At 42.9% G+C, this 23,651-nt stretch overlaps 1 protein-coding gene across 2 annotated transcripts in view; it reads right to left on the reverse strand.

Annotated features, from left to right (window-relative positions):
- The window catches only part of LOC134535169 (aminopeptidase N-like), a 28,220-nt gene extending 6,269 nt beyond the window's left edge, over positions 1 to 21,951 (reverse strand). Inside the window, exons 1-10 of one of the 2 annotated variants that reach the window (XM_063374174.1) lie at positions 21,917 to 21,951; positions 12,315 to 12,484; positions 11,067 to 11,359; positions 10,428 to 10,583; positions 7,918 to 8,232; positions 6,071 to 6,254; positions 3,865 to 4,021; positions 2,970 to 3,235; positions 2,583 to 2,784; positions 178 to 455 (exon numbers count right to left, since the gene is read on the reverse strand). In XM_063374174.1, the coding sequence (XP_063230244.1) occupies positions 178 to 455; positions 2,583 to 2,784; positions 2,970 to 3,235; positions 3,865 to 4,021; positions 6,071 to 6,254; positions 7,918 to 8,232; positions 10,428 to 10,583; positions 11,067 to 11,359; positions 12,315 to 12,479 (2,016 nt within the window). In that variant the 5' untranslated portion in view covers positions 12,480 to 12,484; positions 21,917 to 21,951. Of the gene's footprint in view, positions 1 to 177; positions 456 to 2,582; positions 2,785 to 2,969; positions 3,236 to 3,864; positions 4,022 to 6,070; positions 6,255 to 7,917; positions 8,233 to 10,109; positions 10,351 to 10,427; positions 10,584 to 11,066; positions 11,360 to 12,314; positions 12,485 to 21,916 lie in introns of those variants that run through there. The other variant, XM_063374175.1, reaches the window with a different exon arrangement.
- Positions 21,952 to 23,651: the final 1,700 nt, after the last annotated feature.

The raw sequence follows: 23,651 nt of genomic DNA on the forward strand, positions 1-23,651 counted from the left end.
GGTGAATATTTTATTTTCAAAAATACCTGTCAAATCCTACAATTCAAAGCACAACAGAAAGACGTGTAATATCCCCGCGCTTGCCATAATAGAAACACACAACCTGTCGCAGATTGAATGACCTCATTTGGGGGTTAAGGGGTGGCAAATATGAACAACCTGCTCCACGAAGCCTACCCGGTAGAGGTGGTAGTCGGGAGTCCTCCGGAGGATCTTGTCCAGCCGGCTGAAGGCCCCCAGCGCGATCCTCCACGGCACGTAGTCCCGCTCCTGATGGAGGTAGCTGGAGACGCCGAGCGCCACGTCGTAGCCGACGTCCCCCGTCCACGCGAAGTTCATGAGGTCGTTGAGCAGCTGGGCCCGGTTCAGCACGTTTATGCGCGTGAACTCGGCGCCGTTCAGCGCCTCGCTGATGAGCTGCCAGTTTCTCGGGTCGTACTGCACTCTGTACAGACCTGCAACAGCACAGCATGTGTCTGCATTAGTATTAATAATTAATAATATTATCATCTTATCAAAAAAGCTGAAGCGGCCAAGACCTTAATTACATCTTTACCCTCATTAGTGCAGAACTCGATGACATTTTATCATCATTAGTGCAGAACTCGATGACATCTTTAACATCATTATTGCAGAACTCGATGACATCTTTACCATCATTAGTGCAGAACGCGATGACATCTTTACAATTATTAGTTCACAACTCGATGACATCTTTACCATCATTAGTGCATAACTCGATGACATATTTACCATCATTAGTGCAGAACTCGATGGCACCTTAAACATCATTAGCGCAGAACTCGATGATATCTGTACCATCATTAGTGCAGAACTCGATGACATCTGTACCATCATTACTGGAGAACTCGATGACATCTTTACCATCATTAGCGCAGAACTCGATGACATCTGTACCATCATCAAATTGGTGGTTATTCAGCCCAGTATGACCTATCACCTACAACAACAGCAATGTCAACTACATTCAATGTCGGGGACCCTGACTACAACAACGACAATGACCTCATCACCTACAGAACTAGAGGAGACTTTAACGAGTGCAGATTCTTCAGCAGCAGTGAAATCGATATCTTAGGAAGCAACAACTTGTGGTGTTCCATCGACCAACTGTAAGTACTGTGACACCGTCAAAAACTTGAAAATTCGTGAGTATGTAATACACGATTGTAATAATAACTCAGAACATATCAAATATCAGTGCAACTGGTGTTGTTACGCTATGGAAGATTGAAAAGACACATCAGGAATTATGACAGACTGGTTTTACATCCATCAGAATCAAACTGTTTCTTCTTTGTCAAGGAGTTTCTGCACATGTTCAGTGCGAGGCATCACGAAATATATTAAAATCCTTTCAATGAAACCGAGACACTATGCTGTGTGAAAAATGTGGTAATTCACTGTCATGTGTAGATGCCCTAAGATTACATGCCAAGACATGTAAAGGACTTGCTTCGCACTCTATAACGACTGAACTAATCGATAAATGCTAGTAATTTTTTTGTTTTTGTTCTTGTATAAATTATGTTATAATTGTTTTGTTTGTAATTTTGTTGTTTTATTTATCGAACCTCTCACTTTTATTGTATTTATAATTAAAATATCTTTTTAGATCGAAGTAACCATTATTTTAATGAGTAAATGTTTTGGTGAATTTTGGAATTTTTCACGAATTTTTAGCTAAAATATTACATATTTCCAAAATGGCGGTCAAGATGGGTAAAAATTAAACTAACATGGCGATAGCACCCTCTAGCAGATGAAAATAAAATGGCGGCATCCAGTAGACGAAAACAAGATGGCGGATGTGATGCCATACTGGCTGACATATCTGCCTTGGCATTAGTGATGGAAAGTCAGTTTGCCGATGGCTTCCATCGAGGCATCATCGGCCATCATTTTTAATCGATGAGCTCACCGGGTTTGAAAGATGTAACTGTGTTTTTAGTAAAATTTTATTATTTGAATTTTTTATCAATTTTAAAATTCTTTTCGATAATCTAGCTTAAAACTTGTGGGTTTTCAAGATGGCGGCCATAATGAAAACAGACAATAATGCGACTGTAACGAAAAGTGTAACGTTTCTAGAATATAATATGGCGACCATTATGAAAAGTGCAATGTTTCTGGAAACCAATATGGCGACCATAACGAAAAGTGCACCATTAGAGGAGTGGAGATTTCATTTCCAAGATGGCGGAATGTTCTAGAATTCAAAGAAGTGGAAAACAATATGGCGGAATTCAAAATGGTGGAAACAAAGGTGGTGAAATCCAAGATGGAAGATTCCAATATGGTGGTAACCAAGATGACCACCAGGAACCAGGTCAATGTCAAAGGTCAAGGTAATCAAAGATGGCCACCATGATGTCATAAATCAAAATGGTGGTCGGGGTCAATGTCCAGCACCTTGGACCTCAGCCTGTGCTCGGACATACTATCCTATACTACTGTTGCATCACAATTATTCTCAAATAAGAAGCATATTATGAATCCTGCCTCACTAACCCAGATACACCCCTGACTAGGTGGGCCCCTCAATATTCGAGAGGACTCACCAGACACTCTGTTGTTGAATACGACCCACTCCCCTGGCCCAGGCATGTCGGAAATGTTGGTGACCTTGTGGTCGCATGTCATCCATAGCTGTGGTGCAGTGTCATCAAAGGTGGGCTGGCTCGCGCTGCTGTAGGTGATGGGGATGGTCCAGCACTCGGAAGTCCCGTTCTGAGGCTCTGAGTTGTCCAGCAGGTACCGTTTCTGCAACAACCCCAGCCATAGGAGATGATGTCTAGTGAAGAAAGCAGGGTAGTCATAATTAATGTGCGAATATGGTGGCCAGTCTGCAGGGTCCACGTGTCCATGATGACCTTCACCAATATGTCGGTGGAGAGGTATAAAGTGAGCCAACTACATCATGGTAAGCCATCTCCCGAGAACTGTACCTGCGTGAGGGCAGCGGTCCCTCGCTGGTAGTCCCTGCTGACGGAGACGACCGGGTAGCCAGTCTGCAGGGTCCACGTGTCCATGATCGTCTTCACCGTCATGTCGCTGGGCAGGGCACCCTGCGTGTGCGCCTCGGCCGTCAGGCTCTGCCACAGGTCGTCCTGCACGGCGTTGCCATACTGGTGTCGCTGCAGGTAGTTGCTGACACCGCGCCGGAACACCTCTTCGCTCAGGAAGAGGCTGATGGACCGCAGCAGAGTCGCGCCTGCAGACACACAGTAGTTCGCTCACCAGGGTCCAGGCACCACATCACCGGTCTGACCATCAGGGTCCGCCTGGGGTGGTGGAGCTTGTGAGGTGGGACCTAACCACCATTATACACTTATTGTGGCAACCCATACATCAGATAACAAGAACATACTTGAACATATTTGAACTTTACACAACGCTACAAAAATTGTTACCTTCGTATTGCATTCATAGTGGCAAGGCCTGATAGCAATGGTCTGGCAACGGCCTGATTGCAATTCCAATATGGGTTGGAACCTGGAAGCACAGTGGACCCAAACGATGGCCTGGCACCAACTCCAGTAAGACCGTAAACTGGAAGTAAAGTTGACTCTAACAATAACCTGATTGCAAATCCTACATGGTTGGGTCCTGGAAGCACAGTGGATTCAGATGATGCCCTGACAGCAACTCTGATATGACTGTAACCTGGAAGCACAGAGGACTCCGACGCTAGTGTGATAGCAACTCCGATATTCCTGGCAATAGTGGATTCAGGCGATGACCTGACAGCAACTCCGATATGGCAGGTAACTGGAAGCACAGTGGACTCAGACTATAACCTATTAAGTCTATAAATGTGATCACCGATAGATGCCCACTTGCCTTTCTTGTAGCTTATGGCATCAAATATCTGCTGCACCTCGTCGGGTCTGCCCACGGCGACCGATATGGGGTGGGAGCTCTTGAGCGCGTCCAACGACATCGTCGTCAGGATGTTCTCGAATGCTTCGGAGGTGAGGTAATCCCACTCCGGGTGAGCCTGGCCACAGCCAAACACATGCCCCATTTCCATCACTCCCTTTATTCTGGTATATCTTGGTAATTTTTTTCTAACTACAAATTATTAATAATGTTCGCAAGCTTTCACGGCCATTGTCTGGAGTAGCTTGGCTTCTGGGTTGTAGCCGTGTCCTCGGCGAATAATTCACCGATGTTTTGGTCGACATTGCAGTCGGCATCATCAGGGAAAAGTTACGTAACTTTTCCTGATGATGCCGACTGCAATATCAACCGAAATGTCGGTGAATTATTTGCCAAGGACACGGCTGCAACCCAGAAGCCAAGCTACTACAAATTATTACTTTCGTACAAAGGCTATACAACATATAGTCACTTTCATCTAGTCACTTTCTTTAAAAAATCTTTAATGTTTTTGAAATCTCTTAGGTTAGAACTGTGCTGTTACTCTTAGAAACAATCTTTGACCTTGTAATATAGTGTAAATTCAACCAAAAATATTCTTCATCTCAAGTTACTAAACTTTGGAAAATATATATATATTTTTTTTTACAAAATGTATGTCTTTAACATTATGATTTTAACTTTTAAAAAGAGATCGTTTTGGACAATCCATGTTACGATTCATTTAACACTGTTGGTAGTAAAACAAATTGATCAATTTGGTGGATGGGAGGGTGCAAACGGTTTGACTGTGTTAAGTTTCTCTATTATCTACATTCTCAAACGGATATGTTTAACATGACTTACGGAAAATGTTGTTAACTTACTGTTAACAATTTTGAAGGGTCATTAATGAAAATAATTCATTGAATATAGATGCATTGAAAAAGAAAAATGTATTTCTTAAATTATTCACCGTTGTCTGAATGAACTTATATTCACTGAAATTATTATTATAAGTACATACTTGGTGATTTTTTTTGTTTTGCTCCTTAAGCTTGGGAGTATGTTGTTATTATTCCATTCGGGAGTTTAGTTAGCATGACTTGTGTTTTGGGAATTGTGGGGACACCATCGGGGAATCAGACACGGCAGAGAGCTCTTGCAAAGAATTTATTTACCTTAATAACACATATCTTTATATGATAATAAAAATCATTAACACGGTGTATCTTAAAACAGATTCTTTTCTTGAATCATTAATTCAATGGCAGAATATATGCAAGGACATTTGATTGTTGCATCAATATGCAGATCTTTCAATTAAAAGTGTCCTGCGAACCTTTGCGAGGCTGTGTTGGTGTTTGTAAAGCAAATTGAATCATAATAATTGATGTTGGACAAGAATTATGGACCTTTCCTTCATTACATAATGGCAGGAACTATTTGACTGAATTACATTACATTTTTGATTATGATTAATATGGTGTTGATAATGATAATATTTATGAAAGATAAAGATGATAATATTCCCTTTTCGCTCTATTCCAATCATGAATTGGTGTAGAGTAAATAGTGCGACAATGGAAGCCGCAATCTCCTAAAGTTTCCTTGGCACGGTAATTCATCTGTGGTGTGCCTTTGCCTTCAGGTTCGAGGTGAAGCATAACACAAAATAGAATCATGAATACAAGAAGTAATTATTCCGCAAACGTAAACCCACGACCCAGTAGGGAATCGAACCCGACTCCTTTGGTACACCAGCCAGGAGTCCCCATCAATAGAATAAATGATCGGATGTTTATTTGATTACTAGTGTGCACCCAAATATTTTTGACGTGATAACGTCTTCTAAATCGATGAACGCCGGCTGCACGCACGAAAAATTGTCACGTTCCGCCTGAGCCGAGCGTGCAAGAACCGGCCGACCACCGTGCGAGAAAATCTTCTATAATATCAAACAGGTTAAGGCGGGCTTTTTAACTAATTGTTCGTGATCATATTTAAACAAATTATTTAAATTAAATTTGCAAAAACTGTAATTAATATTTGAAAATTAAAAAATATACCAATTTTTTATCAATGTTTTCTTATGACGTTATCATGTAAAATTATCGTCCGTAAACCGACTTTACAGACGAAGCGAGCCTCTCCCTCAGCGAGCATAGGTGCCCGAAGATGTACTCACATAGTTGACCCCCAGCGAGCCGACGTAAGTTGCGAAGCCCTCGTTCAGCCAGAGGTCGGACCACCACCTCATGGTCACCAGGTTGCCGAACCACTGGTGCGCCAGCTCGTGGGCGATCACGTAGGCCACCCTCGCCTTCTGCTCGGCCGAGGTCACCTCCGGGTCGTACAGCAAGCTCGTCTCCCTGGGTGGAGTGGCCAGAACACGGGGTGAGTCGTCTCTTACAAGCGCCAGTTCACATCGCCAAAACTACTGTGGTCAACCGGGGTTTAAAATCTTGTCGACTTCGTGACATTAGAGTGAACCAGAAGCATGAAGATATCCACATCACCAGAATACTGTGGTCAACCGGGGTTTAAAAATCTCGTCGACTTCGATATATTAGAGTGAACCAGAAGCAAGAAGATATCCACATCACCAGAATACTGTGGTCAACCGGGGTTTAAAAATCTCGTCGAACTTCGCGACATTAAAGTGAATCAGAAGCAAAAAAAAATATCCACATCACCAGAATACAGTGGTCAACCGGGTTTTAAAAATCTCGTCGACTTCGAGACATTAGAGTGAGCCAGAAGCAAAAAGATATCCACATCACCAGAATACTGTAGTCAACCGGGGTTTAAAATCTCGTCGGCTTCGAGACATTAGAGTGAACAAGAAGCAAAAATTATAATACTTAAATAAAACCCCACAATTTCATGTGTTGGACACTGTTGATTCTGGATCACTTTGGAAAACGAGAGTGAAACCCCCGTGGCTCCTCCACACGTGCAGCTTTCAGAAACCGAAGATGACTCGGCAGATGTGCGTCCGACAGGGCACCTGATTAACCCAGCCAACAGAGACATAAACTGTAGGTACTTGTCCGATTCGGTAGCAGACCAAAAGTCACCCGGCAAGATATTTCTAAACGATGGCTGCCATTCAACTGAATGTAGCCCTACAAAACAATTCACTTTAAACTTTGTCAGTTTGTGCATTTAGATCTCGACATTTGAAGGAGCACATCTTTAAATTGTGTAGTTTACTCATACAAGTTTTATTCTTAAAATAGGTTCAATTATTGTGTTACTTAATCTTTTATATCGGTTGTTACCAATGTAATTTCCTAATAAAACAAACTATCACTAGTTCCCATTACTTAGAACTACAAGGTTTTTAAAGGAAACTTAACTAGCATAAGCCATATGTTAGTTTTATGGAAAATGCTAGCATTTGTAACAATAGTCGGCATTAGGGTGACAGTCAAATGTCAGGCTCGCACTTCAGTTTATACAGTCGCTGTTGATGAACTATCAGTAAAGCTTTTCTCCCTCTATGTTATCTGCTCAAAGTAGTTAATGACAGAGAAAACTATAAAACTATCAGTTTACATGTTTCAATTGAACATTTTCAAAATTTTCATTATTTTTCGGAACTCTACTGAGTGTTAAGGTGTAAAGGTCAACAAGTTGTCTCAATTCGTGTAGACCTGGGATCATATAATGATAAAGCCATCCTGATTTGGGCGTTTCCGTGGTTTCCAGGAAAATTCTCAGGCTAATGCTGTGACGGTCTTGTCACAAGCCATGCCGAATACCTCCCACTTCTCTTTATTCGTGATGTGTGTTTCCATCTCTTACGTCCTCGTCCAAGAGAAGTAAGAGCAGTTATCGGACCACTACTGTCTACATTGAATGTCTTTTCAGGTTGACAATCCATGATGTGCTGCGTGTATCACTGCGGGGGAGGGGGGGGATCTGCAGTCACTATTTCTGCTGGGCCATCAACTACCGTACCGAGGAGGTCCAATGAATGGGCAGTTGAGCGGGACGGACTCCAAGACGTTCTGCCCGGACGGTTGTTACCTGTAGGTGACGAGCCCCCAGTTCTCCATGGCGCCGGCGCTGAAGTCGGGTATGGCGACCATGTCCATCTTGGGCAGCGGGTAGCTGAGGTTGAAGTACTCCTCGTAGAAGCCCAGCACCTTGGGGCCGACCCGCAGGGCGTAGCTGGTCTGGTTGATGGCCTCGGGACGCGCCCAGACGCGGTACGTCACGGGGTGGGCCTGCCCGCTCCGCGCCTCGGTGCTCAGGAAGTCGGCCACCATGAAGGCCACCAGGTACGTGGACATGTCCGGACTTGTCTCGTACCTGTCCCAGAACCAGCCGGCTCTCCCTGCCCTGCAACACCGGACCACACAGCTGGGGTTGACCCTGTCCATTGAGCACGCTGAGATTATTGGGTACGTACGATCAAGGGGGGAAATCTTAAGAATTGAAAGGGAAAGGGGAAATCAGCGGGCCAAAGATTTCGCGCTCATCAGTGAGGGGCTTTTTATTTCAAGGGACCTGGGCTCTGCCCCCGTGGGATTTACGCCCATGTCCACACCCCAACTTGACAGTTAATATGTTATTTAAATTATTCATGCAATGGGGAATTTAGATTAAACGCAATTTTTTTTTACATACGCCATTGCAGTTTTTCACTGAACGGAAAAATTCCGAAAGTCAAAAATAAATAAAAATATGAACATAAAAAATTCACAGAGAACCGCTGATTCAGTCTTGTTTTCTGTGAATATTTAACTTCATTTTTTTAATTTTTTTTATCTTCAGAATTTTTCCATGTAAAACAGTGAAAAGCTGCAATGGTTTATGTCCAAAAAAAACTGCATTAGAGTTAATATAGGGGCAGTTATCAAATGGTTGTTTACAGTTATCAGACCATCTGAATAATATTAAGCATAACTGTGTGATATCGTCGCTACAAATCAACAGGGTTCTGGCTGTACAGTAATGCATGTCCTCAACAACAGTTCAGTCACTATTGCTGAACATTTTTCCGCATCTCAGCAGCAAAATATTGTAGTTGAGAATAGACGAGATCTTCCACAACTGAGTATTCTGACACTGTAAAATAATTCGCTTATTAGTGTTACTGAACAGTACGGTTGGGTTTGGAATAACACACACTGTGGTCGTTACTATATTCTTGCGTGGTAACTTCAGCTATAATTATAGTTCCTGCAACAGAACACTATGTCTACTGAAGGAATAACAGTCACACTAGAAAAACCTTTATAGCAACATTTGGACTATTCCTGATACAATTAAGATATTAAAATTGGTTTTCTGTAAAGTCGGTTTACGGACGATAGTTTAACGTGACGTCATATCAAAACATTGATGAAATGATTGCATACTTTTATGAATAAAATTGAATAATTGTTATTGAATTATCACTATTTTGTATGGATACAAAGAAGGAGTGAAACAATATCTACAATTTAATTGATAAATTTACTTTTATTTGCACTCATTAATTCAACGTGCTGTGTGTCCACCGGCCGCCTCGTCAGGGGTATATCTGTGTTAGTGAGGCGGGATGATAAGCGCGACACTCGCTGGTGCTTCTAGCGCGGTGTCTCCTCTGGACTGGCGCGCAGTCTTCTCGTCGTCACAGGACAACTGTGAAATTTGAGCGGTAACGTTATATTGTGTAGAAATGAAGATAAAGGTGTAATGCAAGTCCCGTAAGTGCTTGTAAGAATCTGAACCGGTTGTTTTACGCCAAAAAAATTACTCTGAAAACATGCATTTTAGCAATTTTACCTCTTCTAAAAATACAGTTTAAAACCTTAATCCAAAAACAAAATTACTTTTCGGCCCTCAGCGAACTCTTAAGTGCTTTTCGTAAGCAGACCCCACTCGGATATCTCGAGTAGTTTTGAAATCGTTTTGTTTTTCCTGAAGCTCTGTGCACCGTGTGTGTGCCCGGGTAAGGCGGGGGCGCGGAACTTCGGGAAAAGCAACACCGCTTGAAAACTGCTCAAGATAGGGTCTGTTTACGAAAAGTATTCAAGCATTCGCCGAGGGCCGGTAGGCAGTTTGGTTTACGTATTAAGTTTTTTAACTGTGTTTTTTATAAGGCGTGTTTTCAGAGTGCAGATTCTTGAAAGCAAACAATGGACTCCGCCAGGCAATGTTATGGTTAGGGGCAGGCATTTTTCGCGAAAAGATCTGCACACCTATTAGACTGCAACAAGGTATACCCGCACCTGTGGTTTCTTCCTTGTGATTGGCGTCCATCTGCGAGAGAAGTCGTTGGCTTGTTTGGCCGAGCCATTCAAGACGCTTTTGCTTCCGCACTGGATTATTGTGGTTGGTGTTGTTACAATCGACATGTACCTGGAAGAAACTCACCCAATCATGAAACAAAGACGATGCTACAGTGTTTTAACTTTCAGCTAGTCTCAAAACCTTTTCGCGAAATCTGCATGGCCCTAGTTATGGTCGCCGCTCAGATGTTACAGTTGTCCCATTTTACGACGACCGGTCCAGAGGCGACACCGCGCCTCGCCGACCCAGCAACTCACATGGGCTCCGTGGTCTTCAGGGGCATGTTGCTGGCACTGAGGTAGCCAGCCCTCCTGCCCAGGTTCACCTGGAACTGCGCCTTCATGTCCGGCTCGTCGAAGCACGGGAACGCCTTCCTGGCGTCCGACGGCTCGAAGTGCGTCACCGCCAGCCACCTGCGGGGGTCCGCGTCAACGCCAGTCAGCGCTTCAACAAGTACACTGCTGCTGCGTGCCATCAGCAACACGCGAGGTGTCAGATCTGTTGGGACGAGCATCTGTCGAGGATGATTCATTTTGAAAACTAAATTACCTTATCTCCCTCGACCCCCGAGTTTCAAACAAAAGTTATTTTTTATATATGCCAATTTTTTGAACAAAATATTTCGAGTCTAACCATTGTTTTCTTTGCTATTGAATTTAAAAAAGAAAATTTATTCATACATTTTAAAAATCTCAGGAAACGGTACGACTTTTAGAACTCCGAAGTTTACACATATGTCAAGTTTGTATGAAAGACAAGCTTATGGTAACACGCAAAGAGACTACGTGGGAAAGACCAATCCTGCCGCTGCTATGAGGCATGACGGGTTGTAGCGGTGAGGAAATGCCGCTATGCTGGAAGGGAGGGTCAGGCACCCCACGGCGGGAGGGACTCACCGCTTCTCCCCGGCGTCGCTGTAGCTGCTGCGGTAGTAGCCGTCCAGGCCGCCGGTCAGGTTCCCGCGGTAGTGCACGCGCACCTCGTAGATGTGGTGCTCGCTCAGCGGCCGGCTCAGGCGCAGCACGAGCAGGTCGTCCCGCGGCTCGAAGTCCATGCCGCGGTACAGGTTCTCTAAGGGGTGGTCGTGGTCTTGCTCCCCTGAGCGCTGCGTCACCTGCAGGTCGTCGCCGTCGATGCCGAGGCCTCTGCTGTGCAGCACGATGACTTCAGTGGGGCGGAGCGCGCGCACCTGCGGCGGGGACACGGTGCAGTCACTGGCCGTCGGCAGCTCGGCGGTTGCCGGACTATCGGGTCCTGAGTCCAGGGAGAAGTAAAGAGCGCTGACTATCGGGTCCTAAGTCCAGGGAGAAGGTTTTGAAAATTCACCTTCCCTGGCCGGGATCAGAACCCGCACCACTTGGCCCACCAGCCAGACATGCCAGTCACTAGACCAAGAGGGCGGGTTTATTAAACCAGCGTTAGTTGAACTTTGTCCGCAAGAGCGCGCCAGGTGTGGTCTGGGCGGTACGGGTTGGTCGGGTTAATTCTCGCTACAAGCCATGGAGATAAGAAGCCAGTGGTGTGTGTTCGGTCTTTTTCCATGTTTGATAATTATTGAGATCGCAGGGAAACGAACGAATTTTCGGACCAATCATTATACCTTTTGTGTTTTATTTGACGTATTTGTGAGCTTGACTTTTGACATAATTTGCGACAAGCTTAGACGATTCAAACTGCCTCACCAGGGACGCCCTCGTCCGAAAAAAACCGGCCCGCTTCCAAACTGAGCTACGATCGGGCTGGAAAGTCGTGTCCGCTCAGCCACCATGGCCTAGCGCAAAGCAACTGGAGGATAATTGGGCATAGAAGCTGTCATGCGCGTTAGAAGGGATATTTCACATTCAAGTTAATCAAGTAGCTTGGCTTCTGGGTTGTAACTTGATGTAAGCTTGCCCCCCCCCTGTTGTTGCGCCCCTGCTACCGAGTACCGAAACGTCGGTGAATTATTCGCCAAAGGACACGGCTACAACCCAGAAGCCAAGCTACTTCAGACAATGGGCCGTGAAAGCCTGCGAACATTATCAAGTTATTCAATTGGACGATGGAACAAAATGTGCGCTGGTTCACGTGAAAGACAAAACTGTAACACGATGAAGGCTCACGGCGCGAAGAAGACCCTGTGGCTGGCGGTCGACGGCGCTCACCTGGATGTGCACGCTTCCCTCGAAGCTGAAGTCGTCGCCGTGGTCCCCCAGGTGGGTGACGACGTGCAAGGCGTACTTCTCGGGCAGGACGTCTCGCGGCAGACGGAAGGCGGCGCACATCTGCGCGGCCAAGCAGGTCAGCAAGAGGTGGCGCAATGCCTGCATCGCTCCTGCAACACGGCGCCCTGTGGTGCTTGCATCTCGGGAGGTGAACACGTCCGTGGGCCTCTCTCGGACTGGAGACAAAGGGTAGACTACGGTATCATGGGCCCCGCCTCGTCAGGGGTGTATCTGTGTCAGCAGGCGGGATGATAAGCGCGAAGCCCGCTGGTGCTTCTAGCACGGTATCTCCTCTGGACTGGCGCGCAGTCTTATCGTCGTGTGAAACCAGAGCGGTGACTGTAACATTATATAGCGCAGAAATGAAGATAAAGGTGTAATGTAAGTCCCTTAAGTACTTTCTAGAATTTGTACCGGTTGTTTTATATACCTAAAAAATTTCTCTGAAAACGTGCCTTCAAACTATACCTACTTATCGGCCCTCGGCGAATTCTTAAATACTTTGTCGCAAACAGACCCCACTCGGACATCTTGAGCAAGTGAAGCCCTGCACACCGCATGTGTGCCCGGGTAGGCGGGGCCCTCGATGTATTTTGATGAGTAACATCTTAGCCCTCTGTATGCGGCATTTAGTGGGAGTAATTCCGTAAATGGATCGGAATTCGCATGGAATGGAAATGTGTAACCACGGTGCTGCCATCTGTGGCGGATGGAGCAAATCAAATTTCACAAAGCCAAACGGAAACTTTATAGTATTAAGTGTTTAATGAATTTTAACAGAATGAGAAGTATTTTAATAAAATTGTTTCGAAAATCAGGTGCAAATCCGGGGTTTAGTAGTTTTTTTTTGTCTTTTTCGCTTTATTGTTTAAAATATCATCCGTTTACTGCTAACGCAAATTACAAATGGCTGGATATCTTGCCGAAACTTGTAAGCGAATACGCACGAAAATGAAGCCTAAAGACGCAAAGGACAATTGACTGCTTCGAACAGTGTTTCCTAACACGAAGAAGAAAGATACACGAAAGCGTAAAGCTAACGTCGAAACATTGTACGGAATCTCCCAGCGGAAAGGCGTCTTAGAAAATTGTTTCACTGCGAATTGGAGTCCCGAATTTTTCCGTGTGACCCAGGTTCGCGAATCGGAGCCTAAGACCTATTTACCTCGAAGATTTGGACCACGTGCCAATTCTCGGTGGCTTCTATGCAGAAGATATTCAAAATGGCGGAAAGTCCTAGAATCCAAGATGGCAGAACGTTCTAACAAACACACTCTCCGAGTAAAATGGCAATGGCCTCCTTCTGAGGAAAATGGCTGATCCAAATTTTTTGAGGGATATTTTTTTTCGGAATTTTTTTCTTAAAAACGGGAAACTTGAGTAATTTTAAGGATAATGGTCAAGGTCAAGGCCAATGCCATCCCAGATGGCCGCTGTGACGTTACAGTACAAGATGACGGATTGGCTCCCGGCTCCACAGCCTGAGGTCTCAGCTAGTAAGTATTTCCATTTCTATGCCACTTCAAGTTCAGTCACCCAAGAAGTGGGCAAGTTTATCCGTGTGGGGCGTAAATGACAAATGACGACCTGGAACGGGTCCTGGGACAACGTCCCCCGGGCGACCCCCAGTTGCGCAAGAGGCAACTGCGCGGAGGAAAGTCGGCTGACAAAACCACTCCGCGACCCGCCCGACCTGTTTCCTTCTGCGCATGCGCAGAGTGACGTCACACCAAGCCTCGGACCAGCGCAGCGGTCGCCGCGACAAAACACTGAACCTGTAAGCGCGCCGCGAACTGTAGTAAATAGTTCGGGGGCCCCTGGCGTAAATCTTCAAGGCCCCCGCCCAGTGGCGGATCCAGGATTTTTGTTTGGGAGGGGCTTGACCCAGCTGAGGCTAGGCTTTATCAAGGCAAACACTAATACAATAGTGGACCCAGATGCTTTTTTTTGGGGGGGGGGCCCTTGAGCCCCTTAGCCCCCCCCCCCCCCCCCCTTCTGGTTCCGCTACTGCCCCGCCCACCCGGGCACAAACACGGTGCGCAGAGCTTCAGGAAAAACAAATGCGATTTCAAAACTGCTCAACACATCCGAGTGGGGGTCTGTTTACGAAAAGCATTTAAGAGTTCGCTGAGGGCCGAAAAGTACTTTCGATTTCGGATAAGGTTTTTAAACTGTATTTTTAGAAGAGTTAAAAAAAATGGCTGAAACGCTTGTTTTCAGAGTAATTTTTAGGCGTATAGCAACCAATACAGATTATTGAAAGCACTTAAGGGACTTGCATTACACCTTTATCTTCATTTAGCCGCCGTATAATGTTACGGTCACCGCTCAAATTTCACAGTTATCTTGTGACGACGAGAAGACTGCGCGCCAGTCCAGAGGAGACACCACGCTAGAAGCACCAGCGAGCGTCGCGCTTATCATCCCGTCTCACTAAAACACGTACACCCCTGACGAGGCGGGTTCCTTAATGATTCAGTGTTTGATACCTTCGATTTTTAAATATTCCAAGGCCAGTCTCGGCTTATTTGACGTGATGTTTTGCAACGGCCTCTGTTACTTGAGCGACAGCCCCCCCCCCCTCCCGGAGGGGGACGCACCACAACGCCGAAATGCCAAATTGACCACAACGCCGAAATACAACGCCGTAATTCCAAATTGACCACAACGCCGACAGCTAGAAAACTGCTGTGTACCACAACGCCGAATTACCACAATGCCGAAATTCACTAACGCCGAAAAATGTCATTGAAGGACTGCCACAAAGATTAGGTTAGGTTAGACTAGGTTAGGTTAGACTAGGTTATGTTAGACTAGGTTAGGTTAGGTTAGGCTAGGTTAGGTTAGGCTAGGCTAGGATAGGCTAGGTTAAGTTAGGTTAGGTTACCTATATTACGCTAGGTTAGGTTATGTTAGGTAAGGTTAGGTTTGATTGTGGTATTTCGGCGTTAAGGTACATTTAAGAAACACACACAAATTCATTAAGTTGTTATTTCTGCGTTGTGGTACATAGCAATTTTCTAGCCGTCGGCGTTGAGGTCAATTTTGACATTCGGCGTTATGGTATTTCGGCGTTGTGGTAACGACCCCCTCCGGAGTCGGTACCTGGTTTGGGGCTGGGGAGGGAGGGGTGGGGGGTTGTCACGCCTGACGAGGCGACCCTGGACCGAGGTCATCCACCCGCCGCGGCCCACGGAGGTCGCCGAAGTCGTCCTGCGCTGGGGCCCGCCCAGCCCCGGGTGGCATCGACACAGCGGCCTGTCACCGCTGAGCGCACCCCAACACACTTACTCGGCGCAATAAAAAAAACTAACTTTAATTGCCATGCGAATGTAAAAATAGAAATAAAATAATTTTATAAATGGAGTGATATTATAAATTCGGTTGGTAAAAATTCAATCTTATTTAAAATCATTGATAAATAATCAGTATTCTATATCAATATAAACACGTGTAAGAAATTATTATTTTTTAATTTAATAAAATAATCGATATATTTATTTAATTAGTAATATAAATCAATAACTATAATGCAAACAAATTATACTTACGGAAATATAATCTCACTTATATAAATACACTTGAAAAAAAGTTCGTAAACAAAATTTCTACCACGAATATTCACAATCGATAAATGTTTTTAATTTTATGAACCGGTATTCAATATCAATCACTAAAGTATTGGATTTAAAAGCATGTATATATTTTTTTTATGTAGCCTTTTTTTCATCCTGTCAAATTTTGTTGCATGCTACGCGCGCATAGTAAAGATTCATCCTAATCACTTTTTTTTTCATAACGCACCTAAAGAACTATAATATAACTTAATTTATATTAATATGCTTTTAAAATAATTTATAAACTAGTTGTAACACTTTATAATCGCAAAAATAAAGGTTTTTTTATATATATGGACCAGTATTCAATATCAGTCACTAAAGTATAATATTTAAAAACAGATACATAAATTGTATTTGTATGTATCTTTTGACGTGACAACGTCTAATAAATCGATGAACACCGGCTCCACGCACGAAAAAGTGTCCCGTTACGCACATTGTTCCGTTACGCTGTGTCCCGTTACGCTCATTGTTCCGTTACGCTGTGTCCCGTTACTCTCATTGTTCCGTTACGCTGTGTACCGTTACGCTCATTGTTCCGTTACGCTGTGTTCCGTTACGCTGTCGGCGAGTGCAGTAATAATAGGTTATGTTACAATTGACTAAAAAATTATGGTGATTCATATAATTGATGATAGATATTTGGTTACAGTTGTTTATATGAAAACTTGTTCATAATTATATTTGAACTTTATAGCTAAACGCCAGTTATTAAAATTTATTACAAGTCATCTACACGTGAACTGTTTCGTCGACTGTTTATAAAGTGAAGTGAAAAAATTTGGTTTTCATTGCTTATTACAAAAATAATTTCGGCAATAAAGGTTAATTATTCTTGCATTTTAAAAATATGATTACTAGTATAAATTCAAGTATTTATTCTTTTATTATTAAAATAAAAATTATTTTATTTTATTTATAATAGTATACAATCATTTCATCAATGTTTTGTTATGACATTGTCACGTTAAACTATCGTCCGTAAACCGACTTTACAGACAACCAATTTTTTTTAATACTGTGAAAAATTTTTTTTGCATGGTGTACACACATCGTAAAATTTCACTCTCATCACATGTTCATAACGCGCCTAAAGAAGTATAACTCCCACGACAATACTGACAACGCGAAGGTGCATGAACGCGCACCGCTCGGACGCTTGGATCTGGGTCAATGAACAGTAGGTTCCGTGCGAGACACCTCCGCGCATTGCCGTGAATAGCTGTGTTCCGTTACTACCTATACGCGCGCTCGGTACAACAGCGTGCTTGCACACGAACCACTCCACCACACGGGCCCACAGCAACGCTATACCGTCGTGGCGGTGATGGGTCGTGTATCCAGCTCCGGGATCGTGGATGCAGTGGTCAAGTGCCTTCCTCCCGGACCTGGGTCGTGTGTTCGAGTCCTGGTTTGATCACGTGGTTGCTCAGGGCGTCGAACCACGGGAGCATATTATCCGGAAGTGATTTCGATTATTATGCTTCGCCAAAAAAAAAAAGAGTTTTCAGACATACACGATAGGAATTTTCCCTAACGCAAACTAAAAGTATAAAAATACTGAATCTATAAAGGGAGGCATTTTTCGCGAATAAATCTGAAAGCTTATTAGACTGCAAATAGGTATACGCGCACCAGCGGTTTCTTCCTTGTGATTGGCGGCCGTCCGGCGAGAGATGTCGTTGCCTGGTTCGACCGAGACGCGTTTGCTACCGCGCTGAATCACTGTCATTGGAGTTGTAAACAATCGTCGTGTACCTGAAAGAAAGACACCCAATCACGAAACACTGACGATGTTACAGTGTTTTAACTTTCAGCTAATAGAGGAATCTTTTCGCGAAATATGCATGCCTCTATGAATCTATCACACCACAACGAGCCTTTCCGCTTTCAGTTTCCCCCGATCAAGCACATATGTTTGTCCTACATAGGCCCTACTGCAATCATTTACTGTTCTAGAGTTAAGAACTTTCTTGTACGCAGAAAATATGTAATTACAAATTTTAGCCTCGCTGTTAAAAATTTTGACCTCCAGTTCGCGAAGAAAACGTGTTACAAATCATCTAGGGATATTCGTAAGCTTACGGCTGTCTTCGTCAATTTATGGGCACATTGAACATACCATCCTCTGTCTCCTGTAAATTCCTACACGTAATGCATGCCAATTTGCATCCCGCATGAATGTGCCCAGGGTTTTCCCTGTGTATATGCAGGTTTTACCTGGGCCCAACCTATCTCTAGTTATAGTCTAGATTTAAGAGTGAGGGGAGTTAGTCATGGCGCCAATCGTTGCCATGGCTGGCCAATCCCCTCCTAGCACATGATGCATGGCTAATCCCAGCATGACCAGGCGTATAGGCTTCGGCCTGAGACGCACCTAGGTCCCTCCCTAACCCGGACCCCTCCAAAATACACTTAGCTTTAGTTAGGTTAGAAAAAAAATCCGAAATAATGTTTTTGGTATATTAACGAATCATTCTACAGTAAGAAGAACACTCTTATATTTCCCCGTGTGTGTTTATCTTTGTTCAGAACGCAACACGCGACTCGGAAAACGAAATACGTCGTAGTTTCTACGAAGAACCAGCTAGATGAAATTACGAGGAAATATTCGTTTATTCGAGGTGATTTTTTTTGACGTGACACCGTCTAATAAATCGATGAATGCCGGCTGCACGCACGAAAAGGTGTCCCGTTACGCACATTGTTCCGTTACGCTGTGTCCCGTTACGCTCATTGTACGCTTGCGCCGCATCATCTCTCTTCCACTCGACTGTTTATAAAGTGAAGTGAAAAGTTAATGTGGTTTTCATTGCTTATTACAACAACAATTTCGGCAATAAATATTGTTTATTCTTACAATTTAAAATCTGATTACTAGTATAATTTCAAGTATTTATTCTTTTATTATTAAAATAAAAATTATTCAATTCTATTCTTAAAGTATGCAATCAATTCATCAATGTTTTGTTATGATGTTATCACGTTAAACTATCGTCCGTAAACCGACTTTACATACAACCAATTTTTTTTTAAGTCATTGGTTTTTCTGTAATTTCTAACAGCGCAGCTTATCAGTAATGCAAGTACACTTCCGCGAAGAAACTGACTCACTGGCCTGAAAGTGTGTCGAGTTCCGTAACCGATATTCGGAGACAGACAGACTCGACACAGGAATGTCAGTATTCCTCATTCCACCCGACACTGGACTACTTTCCACACCCACACAGCAACTATCGCCATTCCTCGAGCTACATTATCACTAGCTAAGCATTAATTTCATCACGTATGAACTTATCCCAGCAAACCATTTGGTCAAACCTACACATGATTCAACCTGCTGAAATCATATTTACTACTTGCAAGTGAAATACGTTCGTTTATAAGTTCAAATAATGCAAATTGGCAAGAAAGTACATTTCTCCCTTCATTGCTTACGACGGTTAAAAACTTATAATTTTTTTTTCTCCTGGTATTACAAACCATTCTTGTACGTGCCTCAATTATGCCTCAATTTGATTACTGAGATGTCTTGTTTCCTGTCATGACAGGTTAAGTGGCAAAGTGACTCCAGCAGGTCCAAAACTGCTGTGTAAGATTTTTTTTATTCAATGTATGATTTAATAGCGGAAAATGTGGTTAAGTGTAAGAAAATACCTGTCGCCTTAACTTGGCCAACAATAAAAACGATGATAAATCAAAATAAATAAACTATCCAAATCTAAACGATTATAACATTTAATGTAAATTAATTCTTAGGAAAAAAACTTACATTCAATTAAACAAATAAAATTCTGAACAATAGTTAGGCACAGTAACTTTATTAACAACTAGAACCGGGAATTGGCTTCCCAAAAGAATATAGACATATCTGTGGGAACTTTTGGTTTGAATCATTATTTTGGATGTACGCAGTTGGCAGTTTGCACTTTATGTCGCAGAGAAAACCCAGAGGACGGGCAAAGACAGAAGAGTACACAATCACAGAGAAAACAAGTCAAAATTAGCCGATGCCAAAATGTTAAATGTATAGAGACAGCACAGAGAAGTCTGGTGGAGGAATTTCTCAGAAGATCACAGCACAGACTAACACAGTGAACGGGCAACAACGAGACAGTTGCAACAAAAAAAACAGTAAATGGACAACATAGCGACATACAGAGGAACGCAAAGATGAGAATCCAAACAGACACTTCACTTGTAGCACTAAGGATAGATCAGTACATGAGCAAAGTATATGAGTCAAAAGTGTTCATATGTATTGGAGTCCCGCTGGTACAAACCCCGCACTTATCCAAAAATCCGAACGAGTTAAGGGTTAAAAAAAAAAAAAAAAAAATATTTTGTTTGACGTGACAACGTCTAATAAATCAATGAACGCCGGATGCACGCACGAAAAAGTGTCCCGTTACGCTCATTGTTCCGTTACGCTGTGTTCCGTTACGCTGTGTTCCGTTACGCTGTCGGCGAGTGCTGTAATAATAGGTTATGTTACAATTGACTAAAAAATTATGGTGATTCATATAACTGATGATAGATATTTGATTACAGTTTATTTATATGAAAACTTGTTCATAATTATATTTAAACTTTATAGCAAAACGCCAGATTTAAAATTAATTACAAGTCATCTACACGTGAACTGTTTCGTCGACTGTTTATAAAGTGAAGTGAAAAGTTAATGTGGTTTTCATTGCTTATTACAACAACAATTTCGGCAATAAAGGTTAATTATTCTTGCATTTTAAAAATCTGATTACTAGTATAATTTCAAGTATTTATTATTTTATTATTAAAATAAAAATGATTCAATTTTATTCATAAAAGTATGCAATCATTTCATCAATGTTTTGTTATGACGTTGTCACGTTAAACTATCGTCCGTAAACCGACTTTACAGACAACCAATTTTTTTTTTTATGTATTGAGCTAATTATTAACATGGTTAGTGATTCCGTGCTTGTAAAAAAAAAAATTTTACGTAATAAGTAAACGCGTATGGAGGTGTGGTTTGGTAAATGATGTTGCATTACGGTAATTATTCGAGTAATCCGAACCGGTGGCGGCCCCAGTTAGCTCGGATCAGCGGCCAATGCGAAACACGCTAAAGCAAGGGAGGAACCGTGGCAGTTTACTTTTTTAACATTGTATAAACAGAGATTAATAGAAATTGAGCTTAAATGCTCACAGACAATGACCAAAGGTTTTTTTTATTTTTTTTTATTTTAGTGTAATGTGTTTTTGAAAAGTAAATTAAATTATACAACTTTTATTTTTCGGCAAAGAAGCAATGACTGAAGTTTAGAGACCGGAAAATTTCGCGATTTCAATGACCTGTAGGATAATACTCCATGATCCTCTACGCACGCGGGAAAATTACATCTGCTCATTGGCTACTGACTCGTGACACTTGTTAACTGGGACACTAGTGATTCGATACTTCTTTTGTTAAAGGTTTTTCATTGGCCGAGTATCATTCAGATAAACTGTGGCCCAATCACTGATGCATAGAGACCTGAAAAATTCGCGGATTCATTTCGTGAAATGCTACAATTCAAATAATTATACCTTAGTGCTGCTTCTGCCATTGGTTCACTGTTAATCTGGAGGACTGAGGGCCAATTAGAGACCCTCACTCATAGAAGTGTCGAATCACAGGCCACCCAGTCGAGACGACTCACAAGTCAGCAGCCAATGAACAGTTGGCATTTGCCCGAGTGTGTAGAGGATATTGAAGTCTATCCTGAAGGTCAATGAACCCGCGAATTTTTCCGGTCTCTACTGATGCAGTATAAATGCAAACGTTTTTGGATTCTAGACTATCACGAAATGAATCCGCGAATTTTTCAGGTCTCTATAGTGATGGTAAAAAGCTTTGAAATTTGAAGGGGAAAAAATTGGCGTGGAGCGAGAAAGACTTACCTGGGGCGTGGTCCGAGCAGTTGTCAGCTCGCTGTCCGGTGGACTAATGACGTGCTGAGCCCGCCGCAGCCCGGCACTGCCCCTCCACCCCCCTCCAGCCCTGGCCTCCAGCTCCAGTGTCCCCAACCTGCTCACGCGCCCTGCTTGGCCTGTGCTGAACCTGCTTGTTTCCTAACTGGAGATCGCATGTATCGCATATGTTAATTTAGATTTTGCATACCATCTTTGTAATTTATGGTTATGCTCATACTAAAATCCAGTAACTGCCATATATCTATAACTGCATTACCATCTGAAGTATCGTGATGAAGTATGATTCACATATTTGTACTCTGCATTTTTATTACTATTAGCCAAAGACTAGCCTATAATTTGTTTAATAATATTTCCATTTTTGGCTCGACACCTTGGGTAAATAGAGGGGTTGATCTTTTTGAGCTCTTAAAATATTTTTGGTATTCCATTTTTTTAATTGTATTTGCCCAGAGTGTGTCGAGGACGCAACCCCCCTTCCATGTTGGACGGAAGGCGGGTTACACTGGTGATCGCATATTTACATGTTTGCGATATTGTTACGAGGATGCTAGTGGCGGGACTGGCCAGTCGGTCAGCCTGCGGGAGGGGCGCGGTCAGACTGCGCCCGTCCCTCTATCACCGCTACACGGTACTCCAATTAGCCTGTCTCCGTGGCTCCGTGGCTCTGTGGCTATCCTCTCTAAGGCGTCTGCTTTTTTTTTCAAATAATTATATACATTGGTACTTACACGTAGCCCAATGCCCAGACTAAATAATTTCTTTGTAAACAACGTTGGCAGCTTATTTCACATGAGACAACACAAACAGATTTTATCTGTTCCTGCAAAATTGAACGTTTGAACCTACGCTTTATTTATTGCACATTGCTTTAATTTGTCTGTCATTTAAGTCAGCGTAAGCCGCGTAAGCGCTATATAATCGTTATTTTGTGACTTGATTAAAAAATCATCGGGATTATCTCTACTGTCTTTGAATTTAAAATTGATGTATAGTACACATAAACCTTCCGGGAGATATTCTCTAAGACCGATATTTCAAGACACAAATATAAAGGTTTACGTAGGTGATGAACCGAACCATACTCCTAGTGCACTATAGGACACGGCTGGTCTCTTATTTTTAGGCAACAGATTTGTGTGTCCTATCCTTTGCTGCTTTGTCGCTCAAATTCCGCGCATGCGCAGAGCTCACTTATTCGTTCATTTCATCCGCATCTGGCGCCATTAACTCGTATATAGTCATTAATTGTGAATGTCGGAGGACGTACCAAACTTGTTGGTGTGCCAAATGAAACTTTATGATAGCTAGAGACCGGAAAAATTCGCGGATTCATTTCGCGATAGGCTAGAATTCAAATAGTTATACCTCAGTGCTGCCTCTGCTATTGGCTCACAATTCGCATAGATGACTCTGGACCAATGAGAAAAACTCAACTAAAGCAGCATCAAATCACAGACTGCTACGTTGGGACGTCTCACAAGACAGCAGCCAATGAGTGGGTGACATTTGAATGAGTGTACGTAGAACTATGGAGTTCATCCTACAGGTCATTGAACCCGCGAATTTTTTCAGTCCCTAATGATTGCAAAACTCTTCTGGATTACATTTTGTACACTTCAATGTTTATAAAAACAAATAATTGCAACTTTAAAAGTACTTGAGAAAATTAAAAATAACGTCATTTAATTCGCGCAAATGT

This window comes from Bacillus rossius, chromosome 8 (assembly GCF_032445375.1).
Source record: "Bacillus rossius redtenbacheri isolate Brsri chromosome 8, Brsri_v3, whole genome shotgun sequence".
NCBI classification, from domain to species: Eukaryota; Metazoa; Arthropoda; class Insecta; order Phasmatodea; family Bacillidae; genus Bacillus; species Bacillus rossius.